The sequence below is a fragment of the Engraulis encrasicolus genome, chromosome 12 (genome assembly GCF_034702125.1).
Source record: "Engraulis encrasicolus isolate BLACKSEA-1 chromosome 12, IST_EnEncr_1.0, whole genome shotgun sequence".
Classification (NCBI taxonomy): Eukaryota; Metazoa; Chordata; class Actinopteri; order Clupeiformes; family Engraulidae; genus Engraulis; species Engraulis encrasicolus.
In genome coordinates this window covers 41,216,799-41,235,091 of record NC_085868.1, presented here as the reverse complement: position 1 = coordinate 41,235,091, position 18,293 = coordinate 41,216,799, and the positions used below count along the sequence as shown (strand labels likewise).

At 42.5% G+C, this 18,293-nt stretch overlaps 1 protein-coding gene across 5 annotated transcripts in view; it reads left to right on the top strand.

The window, feature by feature from the left end:
* The window catches only part of sh3bp2 (SH3-domain binding protein 2), a 36,300-nt gene extending 18,468 nt beyond the window's left edge, over positions 1 to 17,832 (top strand). For 4 of the 5 annotated variants that reach the window (XM_063212231.1, XM_063212230.1, XM_063212228.1 and 1 more), the window contains 11 exons: positions 67 to 169; positions 4,539 to 4,656; positions 4,872 to 4,939; positions 9,764 to 9,858; positions 11,910 to 11,981; positions 12,713 to 13,343; positions 13,596 to 13,725; positions 14,999 to 15,054; positions 16,167 to 16,242; positions 16,578 to 16,637; positions 17,351 to 17,832. In XM_063212231.1, the coding sequence (XP_063068301.1) occupies positions 67 to 169; positions 4,539 to 4,656; positions 4,872 to 4,939; positions 9,764 to 9,858; positions 11,910 to 11,981; positions 12,713 to 13,343; positions 13,596 to 13,725; positions 14,999 to 15,054; positions 16,167 to 16,242; positions 16,578 to 16,637; positions 17,351 to 17,488 (1,547 nt within the window). In that variant the 3' untranslated portion in view covers positions 17,489 to 17,832. The remainder of the gene's footprint in view (positions 1 to 66; positions 170 to 4,538; positions 4,657 to 4,871; positions 4,940 to 9,763; positions 9,859 to 11,909; positions 11,982 to 12,712; positions 13,344 to 13,595; positions 13,726 to 14,998; positions 15,055 to 16,166; positions 16,243 to 16,577; positions 16,638 to 17,350) is intronic. The other variant, XM_063212229.1, reaches the window with a different exon arrangement.
* Positions 17,833 to 18,293: the final 461 nt, after the last annotated feature.

Genomic DNA, 18,293 nt, shown 5'->3' with positions numbered 1-18,293 from the left:
ATGACACTACATTGTTTTTTTTAATTTTTCACATCTTTGTTGTTGTGCGGTTTTCCTGTTTCTCAGGGCCCTTGCGGTACATCATCATACACAAAGGCTGTGTGTATTACTTCAAGACCAGCACCTCGGCCACACCGCAAGGAGCGTTCTCACTCAGCGGCTACAACAGGTCAGTACCAGTAGCAGAGTGAGCGACGTAATTACCGTAAGCTAGGTGGGCTAAGTGGGTCACGCTGTATGATTTGTCAGAGATATAGCACACTGAAAAAGTGAAACATATCACCATTTAAAACAGGCATGGCAACATGTTGCACAGATGATTATGCTGTCTTCTTGATATAATCAAACCAATATTCTTTATCAACTTACATGGCTTTGGTACTTAAAAGTTTAAACCAAAGTTAATATCCATGCAGCACGCCTTAACCCATTTTAACCCCTGGAGAATACACTGCATTCATGCTCTTGAGATAAAAATGTGGGTATCACCTCAATGAACACATTCTAATGCAAGATGAGGGTCTTTGGGTTTAAATGCAACTTATTTCGTGTTTTTATGTGCATCAGAGGCTATGTGTATCAGAGGCTATTTTTATGTGCATCAGAGGCTATGCTATTTAGGTTTTTATACGCTGAGGGCAACTTTCCCAACAAGGGCTTAGGCATTCAGCAGGGTTTTTGCAGGTGCTTTAGGCATCAATGGGTTAATTGTTTTGAATTGGTTCCATGCAATACTTAAATAATGCATATTTAATTCAGTATGATGGTTTTCAAAGTTTGATTTAGCATACACCTCCTACTGTAAAAGGTTGTGTGATGTGTGATTCCTGGTCTTTTTTAACCCTTTTTCTTACATCATGGTAGATGTAATTGTGCCATTTTGGTACAATGTTCCTCTTCTGTGGAATGTGTGCTTTTTACCCTTACCAGACTAACAAGGGAAGACAGAGAGATTATGATTTAATTTAACTGTTGCTGTATAGAATTGATGAAGAATTGCTGCATTGGTACAAGAGCGATTAAAGCAAAATGGTCAAAACTGATTTTTGCTGGAAAGTCTCCTTACTTTACCAAGAAGAGGAAGCTGTTTACAGAGATCACAATGCATTGACTTTACAGTCAAGAGCTGTGGGAAGATTAAGAAATCATTTGGTCTCATGGGTTTTTTTGCGGAAATATAATTATTAATAGTTCTTGGTTATATGGGTTTCATTTTTGACTGAACCTTTACAGATAATGGTCATGCGTGACAGTAAAAACACTTTTTTTAGACAACGCTGTAACCCTGTTGCATCACTTCTGATGTGATTTGCTGACCATCCTCCATTTGCCAGGAAAAAGAAAAGCAGAAGAAGCTCTGGGAGAAATCAGTGTTACACTGACAGCAGCCACATGCTAGCTGTTGAGTTAATGCCCAAAAAAAGAGCTGAGAAAGCAATGTGTTTTAGGAATCTGAAATCAAAAGAAGTACGCTGCACTGTCAGCCCTGTTGAGGATTTCAGAGAGTAGTTCCCCTTTCACTAGACTACAGCTCAATGTTGTGAGGTTTTTTTTTTTTTTGGCGGGGGGGGGGGGGGGGGACTTCAGACGAGACAGAGACTGAGATAAGAAATGAGTGAGAGTAAGTCACTCCTCGTAAGTTGCTTTGGTCAGAATGCAACTACACAGCAACAGTTAGGCTAAATGAAATCACAATCTCTCCGTCTTCCCTTGTTACAGTAGTCTAGTAAGGGTAAAAAGCACACATTCCACAGATGAGGAACATTGTACCAAAATGACACGATTACATCTACCATGATGTAAGAACTTGAAAAGAAAAAGGGTTAAAAAAAAGATATCTATACTGAGAAACCAGGAATCACACATCACATCACCATGAGAGAAAGAGATGTGTTTGGATCGGGTAATGACATCAGGCCAGAATCGAACCCATGTCCCTGCCCGACATAACAGTACGGCCGAGCCCCGGTTCACTTTTGATGTCCAATTTCTATGAAGTTGACTCCTCTCTATAATAGGGCACCGAGTCAAAGGTAGCGTGGCTATTTATGGACTTTTCCACTGTAACTGCTACTCCTACGCCCTTGTGGCCAATGTAAAACAGTTGAATCATAGAGTGCACATGTCCGGCATCACTGAGTCGTCATGTCCCCTGCTGGCCACAGATAACTTGCATCATGCTCTGTAAAGGTTGAAAGTTCCTCGAAGAACCTTCTCTAGAGATGATTTCCTTAAAGGGACAGTTTGGTCAATTTCAACATGCAGTTGTATTGCTCACGCTACCCTTGACTTGTCAGTACCTGGTGATGCCACATTTTTCGGCTCTGCCCTTTCCGAGATATGAGCAATTCTAATGGGGGCAGCGTTTGTTTACATTTTTAAAAAATGAAACATAGGCCAACTCCAAATATTTTCCCAAAAGGTACTGCTGTTTGCTAGTTGTCTGCTGATGTTTTATAACCTTTTGGATGTTTTTGGGAATAAATAAAAATGTTTTTTTGAAATGTAAACAAAGAGCTGCCCCCATTACAATGAACAGGATCTCGGAAACGGCTGAAGAAGAAGAAAAAAAAATCCCAGGCACTGACAAGTCCAGGGTAGTGTGAGCATTACAACTGCATGTTGAAATTGACCAAACTGTCCCTTTAACGTTCTCAGAGGAAGCTAAACATCTTGTTTTCTGAAAGGTTGGTAGGTAGACACATTAGTTCTTGGGACAACCTTCCTCAGAGAACCCAAGAATACATTTATTTTGTGTGGACAAAGTTCTTTGGGGGAGATATTGGTTTAAAAAACAACAAAAAAAGTATTTGCCACCGATCAGTTCCTCAGAGAACCTTTTAGATTAATCTAAAGTGGCAAACTGAAGAGCCTCCCATTTTCTCAGTTGTCAAGGATAACTGTAGAAAGCCAAATGTGGAAAAAACAACCATTAATTAGCAATCAAATGCTGTATATCAAGCATGTGTGGGATTGCATTTAACTATCACTGACTGTGTGCCACATGTCTTGTGTCTTAAGTGAATAACTACTTGATTTGATGTTGCATTGGATTGCATCAGCCTTACAGTACACTTAGAAACTGACTTACACACGTGGACGTAAACTAGCTACAGATGTCCAGAGTACGTTAGCACAGCAATGTTACAGAACCATGTTGGTGTAATGAACTTGGCCATTACAGTACAGGTCTAATGAAAAGTTTAAAGGTCATGCTTCATGAATTTTGAATAATATGAATAATATTTGGGGAAATGGTTGAAAACAACAATACAACAAAATGTAACACGTTGCATTCATACAGTGATAGATAGATAGATTTTTTTATTGTCCTTTCGGAAAATCGTTCTGTGCCATTTTCAGGGTGATGACACCCTAAGGCGTCAAACATACCAAAGCCAAACGGAACTATGCAAATCAACTTACAGTTGTTTAGGTACAGGATATCAGTTACAGTCCCTAGAGAAATGGGAGGTTACATGTGCAGTAAGTGCCTGGCTCAAGTGCACTTCACTCATGTATTTGAACCCGCAACTCTCCGATTACAATACAAACTCCCTGCCCATAAGATCCCACTGCCACGGCTACATGCTCTTTTCATGGGAATCAAAACTACCATCACATTGTATTTGTGTGTTTGTTTGAATTGGATAATGATCCCATTCTGAACAATTTGTGGGTACAGTGCTGGTTGAACGCAACAATGCTGTATACTGCAATACTGTAACACGTTATTAGCCAGGTTGTGCCCTCCTAGTGACGCAACTCTTTCAGCGTTGCAACTAATCAGGTCAAGAGCAAAGAAAGTACTTTCTGAGTTCCCGAAAATACGGGAACTCCTCCCACTTTGTTGGTAAGCAAACAACCATAATGGTAATGTTAATTGTTATGCTCTTGGTCAGACCAAGTCTCGAAGAGATTTGAACGTTGATGATAATCAGGCTAACACGTTATACATTCATCCAATGTTTTGAAGGTACTCTGAAAGTACACCATGTATGCAGCCTCATTATGGGTCAGCTACAAAAAAGAAACATTGCGCAAACTCCAAGTGGCATATAATGACTGTCTGAGGATATTGCTGAAAAAGCCTAGGAGTTGCAGTGCTAGTCAATTATTTTGTGACTCAGGACTTTGTACTTTACCGGGTCTCTTGAGGAACCTAATGTTTAAGTTCATGTGCCGTCTGGATAAGTCTAAAAACTGTATTATAATGATTCTCACAAGCTCCAGATGCAGCTCTATCCGATATCAATCATATATGTGGAAGCATTGGTATGGCTGCCTTTTAAGACTGTCATGACAGATATGTTTGTATATGCTTAGGCATTATTGCTTGTTGTTTTTTTTCTCTCTTTCTCTCTTCCTTTTCTTTTCCTGCCTATTTTATATGTTATTGTTTTTTATGTATACTATGATGTGTGTCTGCCTATTGGGACTAGACCCTGCAATAAAGTTCATATATATATACACTGTTTTCATGGGGATTATTATCACATTTTCATCTGAATTGCAATGCCTGTGTTATTTCACGGCAGGGTAATGAGAGCGGCAGAGGAGACGACGTCCAACAACGTGTTCCCCTTTAAAGTGGTACACTTCAGCAAGAGACATCGGACCTGGCTGTTCTCTGCTGCCAGTGAAGACGAGAGGAGGGTACGAACTTCTTAGCTAATAACTCTTAAAATCTTGCCAAATTGGTGATTTTGTGTGTATATGTGTGTGTGTGTGTGTGTGTGTGTGTGTGTGTGTGTGTGTGTGTGTGTGCGTGTGTGTGTGCGTGTGTGTGTGTGTGTGTGTGTGTGTGTGTGTGTGTGTGCATGCGTGTACATATCAGATTTGGTTAAACCGTCCACTGATTTTATCAACAGAAATGGATGCGTCATTTGAGAAGAGAAATCGACCACTATAATGACCGCCGAGACATGTGTATATCGAGGTAAGACAAAAAACCACGACCATCCATTTCTCTCCTCGGTTTCATCTTATGATTGACACCACAGTTCACACTCTGCTTAAACCCTTAGCGCAGAGCCTATGGTGTAACCTTACTGTCACAAAAATTATAATGGCTGTGTAACCCATCGATGCCTGATGTTGCGTTGCACAAGATTGGCCCTGGCGCCGGGAGTTGCATTACGCAACATTCAGGCTTATGAGATTTGAGACAACTTCATCAAAACTCTCTGTTTGTTTGAGATGAATGAACACATTCTAATCAAAGATGAGGGTCCCATCTCAAACCTTCCCTTCATCTCCAAGCTGCAAGAGCGTACTGTGGCCTTACAGCTTCAAGAACACATGATATCATTTAGCCTTTGGGAGGAACTGCAGTCTGGGTTCAGGGCTAAGCATAGCACTGAAACTGCACTAGTCAAGGTCGTAAACGACCTTTTGTTAGCTGCGGATTCAGGCCATTTCAGTATCCTCCTGCTACTTGATTTAACAGCTGCTTTTGACACAGTCTGCCACAATGTCCTTCTCACAAGGCTGGAAACCCTATTGGGCATCACTGGTACTGCACTCTCCTGGTTCAGGTCCTATCTAACTGGAAGAGAGCAGTTTGTCTCTATTGGTGATTTCCGGTCTCCAAATTCAGTCCTCACACATGGTGTTCCTCAAGGCTCAGTTCTAGGCCCCCTACTCTTCATCATTTATATTCTTCCCCTTGGTAACATACTCCGAAAACATGGTCTAAATTTTCATTGTTATGCAGATGACACCCAAATTTACATTCACACCAAACCCTCCCATCCACTCCCCCTCGCTAACTTAACAACCTGCCTAAATGAAATTAGTAATTGGATGACCCAAAATGTTCTTAAACTTAATCAAAACAAAACCGAAGCCATCATCATCGCCACTCCATCATTACTTAAAAAGATAAACCTTTCTCAGTTCTCTATCCCTGACTATTTTACCTCCACTTCCTCTGAAGTAAGAAATCTGGGCGTCATCATCGACTCTTCGCTCTCCTTTGAATCCCATATCAAACACCTCACCAAAACTGCATTTTTCCACCTTAAAACCATCTCCAGACTCCGCCCTTCTCTTACCCCTACCTCTGCTGAGACCCTCATCCACGCTTTCGTAACCTCCAGATTAGATTATTGCAATGTCCTACTCACTGGTCTCCCTACTAAATTTATTAACCGTCTACAATACATTCAGAACTCAGCAGCTAGATTACTCACACACACCAGACCCTGGCATCACATTACCCCTATCCTGTATCAATTACACTGGCTTCCTATCCATTCACGTATCCATTTCAAAATTCTCCTCCTTGTATACAAGGCCCAGCACAACCTTGCACCCTCCTACATCACAAGTCTCCTCACCCCATACAATCCCACCCGCACACTACGCTCCACTGACTCACTCCTCCTTACAGTTCCCTCCACACACCTGCGCACCATGGGCGACAGGGCATTTAGTGTTGTTGGCCCCAAACTTTGGAATTCACTCCCACTGTCTCTTCGTCAGTGTTCCACACTATCTACTTTTAAATCTAAGCTGAAGACACACCTTTTCATTTCTGCTTTTCCACTTCAGTGACAGGCACTTCCACTTTATTTTAATCATCAGTTTATTTTTAATTTTACATACTATTTTTTTTTTTTCCCCTCATTTTATTTTATTTTCAAATGCATTCTACTTCTTTTTCTTACTTGAAAACATTTATCTTTATTGTACTTTTATTTCTATTTTATTTTTGCATTTTAATTACTCTCCTATTGTTAATTCCCTGAAGCTTTGTTTTCCTTTCCTACTGTTATGTATTTGTTCTGATTGTAAAGTGTCCTTGGGTATCTTGAAAGGCGCTCAAAAATAAAATTTATTATTATTATTATTATTAGCGTTTAAATGCAACTTAGTGCACATTTTATGTGCTTCAGAAGCTGAGATATTTAGGTTTTTATTTAGGGTAGCTTTTCTTAAAAAGGGCTCAGGCATTCAGCTCCCTTTTTTGCAGGTGCCTTAGGCGTCAATGGGTTAATCTGTCATTTAAGGCTCTCAGTACTGTCATAGCAATGTCATTATGATGTAGTTGAGTATTTTCAGCAAATAGTGAATAGGCCCGCCGGGCCGGCGACCCCCATCTCCAGCAAGAGGCTACAAATGCCCTGCTGTATTATTCTCTGTGCTTCCTTTAAAGTAGTGTTTCTCAACGGGGGCGGTACAGCCCCCCAGGGGGCGTTGGGGAGCCTTAGGGGGGTGTTGAGAAGGATGCAGCTGAGAGGGGGCGGTGCTTAGTTGCGATTGAGGGGCATTAGTTCATAAAATTTTGTAATACTAATGGGGGCGTTGTCAGTCTTATGATGATGTCAAGGGGGCGTTTGGAGGCTTGTGGTGAGGCCAAGGGGACGTTTCTTCATAAAAGGTTGAGAACCACTGCTTTACACACAACGGAGTAATTTTCTAAGTGCAAAATAATGTTTCTGTAGAATGAAGAAGTGGACCACATTCGTTTTGTCATCTCTTTGTAATTCTTTTTTTTATTTTTCAATTTTCATGGAGCAGCAGAAAAGCAAACAAATGTTTTGCCCGTTGCCTTCGCCAAAGTCTAAATGAGTGCAATGCACCTCTTCATTCTACCTACCTACCTACCAACTACATCTGCAAAATAATGTTTCCAAAATATTTTCAGTGGTTAATCAACTTGTTAAAAGGCAGGGACGAATGAAGGGACGACGATATGAGCAAGCAAAGACAAAAACAACTTAATATACACAACTGCTTTAAAGGTACACTGTGTGAGATTTTTAGTTGTTTATTTCCAGAATTCATGCTGCCCATTCACTAATGTTACCTTTTTCATGAATACTTACCACCACCATCAAATTCTAAGTGTTCATTATGACTGGGAAAATTGCACTTTTCATACATGAAAAGGGGGATCTTCTCCATGGTCCGCCATTTTGAATGTCCAGAAATGGGCATTTTTAGCTGCAAAAATGACTGTACTTGGGCCATACTAGAAAAATAAAGTTTATTACTCAATAAACTTTCACAAAAAGATCAAATTTGGCAATGGGCAACCCAGTTTCAATGAGCAGCCTAGTTGCAGATCCTTTTTTGACCATTTCTGCACAGTGTACCTTTAAATGTCTTCACGTCAGTATCTACCGTAGATGAAGCAGAGTAGACATTATTTTAAGTTTACTTCAGTTTGGTCTACTTTAGTTTATTTTTTTGTTAATGTGTCTTGAACTTAAAAAAGAATGGTCGTCGCACACTCAGAACTTCATGCAGTTACATTTAATAAGACCAACGTTTCGGCTTACGCCTTCATCAGGGTCATCTGATAATGTTAATGTGTCTTCACCAAAGAATTGCTGTTGAGTCTGATCTGCATAATGACTTTCACAGAAGGCAGCATCCTCCACCAGTGTAATACAGAGACCTCTGTAGGCGATTTGATAAACGCTTTTTGAGGGTTTGCACACATTGCACTGGGATGATCTAAGCAGTGCTTTAGCAAATGGGGGAGGGAGGAGACGTTAGTCATCAGAGAAACACTAAGAGTTTCCATGCTCCGATTTCTGAGCATTGCCTGTTTGCATGTGCAGTTTTTTTTTTAGGGTCAAACTGTTACTGATGAAATATCTTCCAATCATTCAACCTCCATCCCTCCACCCTTGGCTATCACGTACCCCTTGCAATGATCATGATGACAAAATGTGTTAGACAAGGGGAGGTGTGGACAGGCTAGTGACAGAGTTTGGTCACTGGTATATTCCGGTACTCTGCTTCATTAGTTATCACTTCTAAGGCTGCACGTCTGCAAGATAAGATTATTTACTTTGTGTATTAACATATAGTGCAAGCGTGAAACATTCTTGGGTTTGCCACACAAACACAGACAAATGTACACAACAGCACACAATACCAAACACAGATATGAAAGAAAACTAACCCTTCTTTGCATCTGCACTTGTTGTTCTGTATATTTCCTGTGCACTTTGATTGATGATTACGTCCTCGTTTGTTAGTCACTTTGGTATAAAGCGTCTGCCAAATGTAATGTAATGTAATATTGTGCACATGCACACGCACACGCACACACACACTCACACACACGCACACGCACGCACGCACGCACACACACACGCACGCACACACACACACACACACACACACACACACACACACACACACACACACACATACACAACACGCACACACACACACACACACACACACACACACACACACACACACACACACACACACACACACACACACACACACACATGCGCACACGCGAAAGAGAAAGAACATCCAGTACACCCAAATGTACATACTGTAGACAAGGTATGGAGTGTTCCTAGAGCCTGGTTGCACCATATCCAGGGGCGCTGACAGCTTTGGCAGGGCCCAGGACAAAGTAATCTGAAAGGGCCCGCCAGTCCAATAGATGCAATGTAATGAGGACCCAATTCAGGGCCCCCTCTCTCCCTGGGCCCGGGGCAACTGTCCCTTTTGTCCCCCACTGTCGGCACCCCTGACCATGTTAGATGATGCATGATGGCTGGATGCAGGGGCGGAGCTATAGGGAGTGCGAGCAGGGCATTTGCCACTGGGCCCAGGGCCAAGCGCAATCTTATATTGGTGGTGGAGGCCCTGTTATGACATGGCAGGCCATATGGGGGGCCCTTTGAGTTTTTTGGCCTGGGGCCCTGTGTGCAATTGTTTCACCACTGGCTGGATGGTGTGGTGTGATGTGATGTGCAGCTAAATGTGACTCCTGTCTCCATAGTGACCAGGACGATGCTGATGACGATGCTGAGAGCTTCTACGGGACTATTGAGAGCCCAATGGAAATCACCCACGCTGCTGAAAACCCAGAGGCTGGTAGGCAGCAGGCTTTCTGTTCAAGTCCCAAGACAAGACCTCTCTTGTCATACATTTGCTGTCACAAGAATTGCAATAGCCTATGTCACAAGAATTGCAATAATGTACTGCTTCACCCGCAGAGCCTGTCTCATAACGTTACTGGTCACCAAAATTGTAATGACCAAGTCTTTATCTGTTACTTAACCCCTTAGCGCAAAGCCTATGTTATAATCGTACTGTCACCAAAATGATAATGGCTATGTCTTAATCTGTTACTTAAGGCTGATGGTGCTGTCATAGCAATGTTGTTATGATGTAGTTTAGTATTTCCAGCAAATAGTGAACAGGCCCGCCGGCGACCCCATCTGCAATAAGAGGCTACTGCTCATGGTAATGGCAAAGCAATTTTGTTACGTATTGGCAGAGGACGCGCTCAACTTCTTGGAAAACCGAAAAGCTTTTGGGTGCGAGATGATGATGATCACTGATGAAGGCTTGTTAGCCGAAACGCGTTTGCTTTTTGGACATGGTGGTAATATAAATAAATAATGAGACGCAGTTTGTGAGTGCGGATTTCTTCTTCCTAAAGCAATTTTGTTACACTGTAGTTGAGACTTTGCAACACTGAGTGAGCAGGCCTGCCGGCGGGCCTATATGCACAAAGAGGCTAGGACGCCATGTAATGTTGTGCTATGGTACGGTAGTTAAAGTGATACTGTCCCATTTTTGGAAATAAGCTTGTGTTACACATCCCCTTGAGTTAAATGATTGAGTTTTACCTTTCTCTTGTACTTCCAAACGTTCTCTGAGTACAGCAGTTAAAATTTTACCTCCAAGCTAGCAGTTAACATTGACTCCTATGAGACCAGTTAGCCGCCAGCTGGTCTCATAGGACTCAATGTTAATTGCTAGCATGGAGGTAAAATTTGCACTACCATACTCAGAAAACAGTTGAAAGTACAGGAGGAAGGTACAACTCAATTATTTAATCAAGGGGAGGAGTAATATGAGCTTATTTCCAAAAATGGGACAGTGTCAATGAGTATTGTCAATGACTAGAACGGTCATTACAAGGCAACCGACGATGAAACACAGGACAAGTGTAAAAAGAATAATAAAATAATTTAAAAAATAATATTTCCAAAATCATATCTGTGGCTCATCAGCTCTTGGTAGGGCGTGCAGCACTGCAGCACAATGCCAGTTGGATAAAGCAGGTCCCGTTTGCAGTTAATTAGGTAGTTACTTGTGAATTAATGACCCTTGCAGATATGAAAATAGCCAGTACACACACGGTTGCATTGAATGGAATTCTTTGGTTTCGCCTACTGTACACTCGGAAAACCAAAGTTCACATTTCACACACAGACAAAAACTTGATTTCTAAACCGCAGGGCAAGAAAGAGGAGTGCCATAGCCATAAGTGTTTTCTGCAGTAGTACGTCAATGGCCACGTCTACATGACGTTTTTAATTCATTCAGAATGAATAATCTAGAAATACTTCTGTCGAGATTGCATGGAACTTTCATTTAATTCCGAATTGTGAAGTGTTTACACAACATTTTCAGAGCGGAATTAAGCTTAATTGAAGAATTAAATTGAGTTTAATTCTGAATTAAATGTCTCATGTGAACAAGGCCAATAACACATTATTGGTTAACTGCAAAGTTTGCAACGGCAGGTCACATTTGTGGTTATGTGAATAGTATGTAGTGGGAAGACCGCGAAAGAGAAGAGCCATAGCCATAGCCTAAGTGTTTTCTTGCCACAGCTTTAGTGGTCGTTGATCAATAAGACAGGGGTTCCCAACCTTTTTCAACTTGGGGCCCACTCGAAATTGTTAAAAATGTTCGGGGCCCACCTCTGACCCAATTAAGAATAAAACTCAAATGAATCAACAGCAACACACAACAAAATATGATGATTATTTTTGTAAAATGATTTCAAGGCCCAATTGGAATACCTTCAGGGCCCACAGGTTGGGAACCACTGCAATTAGACATTATGGATAGCTGCGTTCAGATTTACTGCCAATGATAATACTAATAACATTATTGGTTGGTGATAGATTACGTCCTTGATGAGGACTCTGACGAAGACGACTACTTGAAGCCTGATGAGTCACCTCCTCCACCTACAGGTACTTCGAAGCAACTGGAAATGTTACGAAACAAATAATAAGCATTACAACAATAGTAACAGTACAATAGTAACTTACTACTACTGTAATATTATGTTCGGGAATGCATCTGATTTTTATTATTGTTGTTGTTAAAGTTTACTTCGCATGAATGCAAGAATATTGGACAGGTAGGAGGTAAGCACACAAATTTCGTTAAATACTGGCTACATGCCTATGCGTTTGCCCTGATGAAGACAATGCTGCTCTACAAAGGCAAAGTGCAGTAACTACTTATTTTGCCAACGTTGAGTTTAGGTTGAAATCGTTCTTCATTACACCTCCTTTACCTTGTGACAAAGTCCTGCGGTCCAAATGTGTCCCCTTTTAGAGATATTGCTATTAAATTAGCAAAAAAAACTAATATCCAACCTAATACCAAAGCTTTGAAGGTATGTTTTTGTTTGTTTCAATGTCGGAGCAGTTACTGCACTTTGCCTTTGTAGGGCAGAATGGGTCGGAACTTGTAGGCATGTAGCCAGTATGTAGTAAAGGCTTTTTAACTTTAGTAAGGAGTGCCTCAAATAGTGTTTTTTATCATGGAAGTTTGGACGCCCAAGTTATTTTTGATGAGCACCCTTTTTTACTAACTGGATACAGGACCCAGTGAAGCATTCCCTTTTCTCTTTTTTTTTACACAAATTTCGTTTTTTGAATTTAAATTTTTGTATTATTTCTTTGCTTTTCTTCAGGTCGCACCATCGCACCGCCCCCCTCCTACCCTCCTCCTCCTGTGCCGTACCACCCCCACCCAAACTCGCAGGCCGCCCTCAACAAGCCCCCAGCGTCCACACCCCCGCCCATCCCAAGGAAGCCTCCCCCGTCCTGCCCCGTGCCCACCCCTGCCGGCCTGACCCCCCCAGGCTTCGCCCCTCCCCAGGTCCCCACCAGCCCCGTCCCCAAACCAAGCTGCTTACGGCCAGGCCCACGCATCCCTGCGCCTCCCATCCCATCGTCCCACACCAAGCCTCCGGGCACCAGGACTATCTCCACCATGCCCCCCTGTGGCGAGGGCAGGGACGGCAGGCCCGGCGGGTCCGTGGTGGTACCGCACCCAGCCACGCTGCCCATCTGCAGGGACCTGGAGAAGGTCATACTGGCCGGTCACCCCAAGCCCCCCCACTTACCGCCACCCAGCAGGCCGCCTACTGTCTCTCCACCCACCCCGTCCTCTCTCCACAGACCTCCACCTCCCACGTGTCTACCCAGTCAAGCGGCGGGCTTCAAGCCCCATAGACCGGCTGGGCCACCCTCCGTCAATTTTCTTCCTCCCGTGGCGAAGCCCCCCATGCCTGTAGCCAAGCCCCCGCGAGTCTCCATGCAGTAAGCAATCCTTTCTATTCTATTTTAGTGTTTTTTTTTTAAATGTACAGTATTTGTCGGGGATTTTCTGACTTTATTGAGAAAAGATAGGGTGGATGCAAGAAGAAGCTTCCACACTAAAATGGCAGGTGTTTCCGTTATTTTGTTACAGGAAATATGTTAAATAGGCAAATATTAGATGTAATAGATGGCAAATACTAGATGTCCATCCATGTGCTGGCCATGGCCATCATGATGTTGCTTTCTCTCCAGAAGATCGTCTCCAGATGGGCAGAGTTTTCGCTCCCCGGTGGACGAGATGCCCAGCGTGGTGCAAAGGAAGAAACCGAGGAAGAACCACCACGTGGACGACGAGGACTCAGACGACGACGGCTATGAAAATGTATGTAGCATAATTTCTGGCCACAACTGAATACAAGCCAAAAACTTCATTTTGCTCTGATGCAGATTTTTAAAAAAATAAAATAATAATAAAATACTCCTCATTTCTCACACACATGGACATCACACATTGTGCTGCACTGTGGCCTAGTTGCATTGTGAGCCAGTTTGTATAGCACGGTTCATAAATGAGTAACGCCAGATACAAGGAGTGAGGGGAGCCGACAAGGGGAGAAAGGGGTTTGTTGACGGGGGGACTCCATTATGCTGTGTGCATTGAGCCGGGGGGGTTCAAATGCAGTGTTGCCAGATTGGGCTGTTTCCCGCCCAATTGGGCTACTTAGGATGGCCGTGTGCGGGTAAAAATGGCATCTAGCAGAAAAACCCGCCCAATTTTTGCATTAGAAATCAATAGAATTGGGCGGGATTTTGTGCTTCTAGGCGGGTTTTGAGCATTTTTTGGGCTGGAAATCATCAGCTTCATCTGGCAACCCTGTTCAGATGACTTTATCTCGGGCCTGGCCAAAGTTGTCAGCACCCTGCAAAGAAGGGATATGTAGCTGCTCTGCTGGGCTGGGCTTAACTCAGAGGAAGTCTAAATGTTACACTTCTAAATATGGTGACAGCACACGACAAACTATCACCACCACTGCATGTATGTATGTATGGCCTTTGTAGCCCCTTAATGCGCGCCGTACCTTCAGTGGCAAGCTGTAATAGTCATTGAAATGTAACTACCATAGCACTAAAATACTATGACACAATACAGGCTTTTTAGTAATGCACCACAACTTGGTCATTACAATATTGGTAACAACAAATGTATAAAGCCGTGTCTTAAGGGGTTAAGACACTTTCCTTACAGAGCACATCAAAAGGAAGCTATTGTAGGACCTAAACATAGCATGCATGCATAGATATACAGCACAGGTACCATACATACATGCATACAGTACATAGAAATGTTTGCAGCTATGCAGCAATATTTAGTCGTAAGACAAACCGAATATCTCGTGCTTCACACCATGCAGAATGATACAGCGAGCTATTAAGGTGACTAAAATGACATGACACATTTGTATTGAGGATGTAAAAAATAATGTGCAGGTTAGAAATGGTGTCATACTGCCAAATTCCCACATCTTCTTACAGAATGTATGAATGTATGCCAATTTTGACAACCAAATGAATTTGGAGAGACAGCTGTAGTTCTCCACAGACTAAACATGTGTGTTTACATGATTTTATAATTGTTTTTTTATGTTTCTGTTTAGGTGCACCTGCCAGATACTGTATTTCTGGACACAGTAGAAACCAGCACTGTTGAAAGGTACAATTAAACATCTCTTATTTAATGTTCAGAGTTAACCCGTGACTTGGAACATTTTGTGTCAGAACTGTTAACATTAACAATTCATCACTCAACTCAACTGCAGTGGTTCTCAAACTGGGTGTCAGGACCCCCTAGGGGGGTCGTGGAGATACTGCAAGGGGGTCACAGAGAGAATGGACTTAAAAACAGGGGAACACACAGGTTAATAGTTAACATTTCTCGATAAATTAGTTAGTAACAGTACTCGCATATAAGGCCAATACATGTTTTTACTTTTGGTGTGAATATCAAATTAGAATTCAGCAATATTAAATTTGCGTTTGGAATTGGTCGCAGAAATATTCTTAGGTGCAAAAGGGGCTCCCAGCAGAAGAGGTTCGGGAACCACTGGCTCAATGTTTTACTCGACTCAGTAGTTAAAAAGACACTACAGTAATTATATTTCTACTGTAGGCAAAGTTGTTATAGATAGCAGGGAGGGTTGCAACAATTTCCCCTGTTGACTTTGCAAAAGTGTGAATGAGGACGTTGGTATGCTAATTAACAGTGTCATTTACGTCAATGCCAGCGTTTTGAGAGAGAAATATGAATGGAAATTCCACTGTTATTTAAATGCACACACATCCTTCTGTAGGCAGATGTGAAAGCTAACCCCATCCACCCACCAACCCATTTCCACTCCTGCTACTGCCACCCTGTGGTAAAGGAAAGGAAGTACAAAAATAGCCATCAAAGGGGGAGACCCAAAATGATGCGCATTCAAATTGTTTTCAAACATGCTTGTCGTGAAATTCTTTGCTCAGCGAGGCCATTTCCTTGACATTGACACATTTCTGTTTTTTTTCTTTTTTTTATCACAAATATCAGTAATTGTCATGTTTTTTGTGATTTTTGTATGCCTTGCCATGAAGACATTCATAGCAATGGTGAATAACATCCACAGTATGCAATCACATTATTCTTTTACTCCTGTGCGCATATTTTTCCTGTATTTATTCTCTGTATTTCTCCACATACATAAGTTGCTTGGGATAAAAGCTTTCTTTACTAAATGTAATTGGCAGTGCATTCTGGCATTTTAGTTAAATGTGTTTTTTTGTCGCCTACAGAATGTTTAAGGACTGGGCTGGTTGTCCGCCAGATGGGCTGTATGGCTTCCGCAACTCAGGAACCAAAACATCTAAGGTACATTTTTAATTCATGCATGCGTGTGTGTGTGTCTGTTTGTATTTGTATTTGTGTGTGTATGTGTGTGTGTGTGAGAGAGAGAGAGATAGAGAGAGAGCGAGAGAGAGAACGATGAGATGGAGTTGTATGACTGTGTATGCATTTGTATGTGTGTGTGTATGTGTGTGTGTTTGTGTGTGTGTGTGTGTGTGTGTGTGTGTGTGTGTGTGTGTGTGTGTGTGTGTGTGTGTGTGTGTGTGTGTGTGTGTGTGTGTTTGTGTGCGCGCGCGTGCGTGTATGTGTGTGTTTGCAAATATGAGCATCTTTTCATCACTCCTCTTCTGCGTTTGTAGGTGCTTGTTGTCTGGGATATCAGCTTAAACAAAGCAAGGAACTACAGGCTCTTTGAAGAGGTGAGCGATACAATATCATGTAGTGTGACAGCATGGTCTATTTAGAAAGGCCTGGCCACTGTTGCATAGCAACACAGAAGAGTGAGTAGGTGACATAACTTAATCTCTGAATCTTGCTTGATATTAAGGATAGACCGATATATATGTCGGTCCGATATCAGGCCACTATTTGCATATTTTAAGTGTATCGTATCAGCCGATACGCGTGTGGTTTTGGCCGATACGCAATATTTATTATTTTATGTCATTTGGGTTTTTTAAAAAGCACCAAAACACTTTATTTTTTTTATTACTTGATTGTTAGACATTATTTGATTGTTAGAGTGGGTGTTTAAATATTACAAGCTCTACCTCAATTTGATAATGTTAAAGGAATGGTTATTTTTAACTTGAGATCTGGAATATTTGTCATTTTTAAACTTTTTTTTTTTAAACCCATATCGGCCCCAAATATCGGGTATTGGAAATCGGGTATCGGCCAAGGGTGATGAAAAAAAAAATCGGTATCTCATCGGCCATTAAAAAACCTGTATCGGTCGACCCCTACTTGATGTACTGTAGCTATATGTTGTGTAATATGTACATCCTTCTGCAAGCAGTGTGTAAGAGCTTACTTAAATTGGTGAAGTTTGTGACGCTGTTTCCTCGATGCACCCATCCATCCAACGGATGTGTTCACAAGTCCTCATCTTTCCTCGTCCCTTCCTCTGCAGCTCTCCAAGTTCTTCCTGGAGACGGACTACACCTTCAACTCGCTGGCCGAGCTGGTGGAGTACTACCACACGCACCCGCTGCCCAACCACGGCTCCCTCTGCCTACAGAAACCGTACGGCTACATCCCCCCGAGGTGATCGCCAAACGGGCCACCCACCTGTACCACCATCCCTCCATCTTCCGCATCTCTCTATCTGTGTCTCCACCTTGCAAGGACTCATGCCAAGGACTGATGATGTCGCTCCCCAGCGGCCAGAGGCGCATCTTGCCACCAGGCAAGGCAGGCAGTCGCTTGGGACCCTTAAGCCCCTAGATAGTGAATAATAGCCCATACTGTGCTACAGTAGTGGTGATTTTGGGTTCAAATGTCCATTCTTTTGCATTTTCACTTGGGGCCCCACCTGACCCTAGAATCGCCTCTGCTAGCGGCCAGTGGCAGGCTCCAATGGCTTGTCTGTCTGTGTGCCATAGACACTGACATGTATAGCAGAGATTCTTTAAGTATAGAGATATGCCAACATAATAGGTTTCTATGGGCACCTAACATGACCAGGTTCCAGTCTGCCTAAAGGGGCGTGTCATAATGCTCCTAGCATTGAAAAGAACAGTCCTCAGGTCTGCCTGGGTCTGCCTAAAGGGGGATTTCCCCCCAATAATAGAACCCGGAAACAATGGGCCAATGGAACCTCTCTCTCTCTACTCTCTCTGTGTATAGTATGTCTATGCTTTGTACTGTACAGTATGCACAAGTAGTACATAAGACTAGGACTCGTGTCACTCGTGTCAGTGATGAGAAGCAGCAGCAACAGTCTACCTGTTTAGGTGTATGCAGCTGCTCATACAGTGTAGTGTATAAGGCCGACTGGAGAAGCTGTATGGACTCGTACCAAGGACTCAGGTCACCCTTCAATGGGCAGAAGCAGCAGCAACAGCAGCATTGGC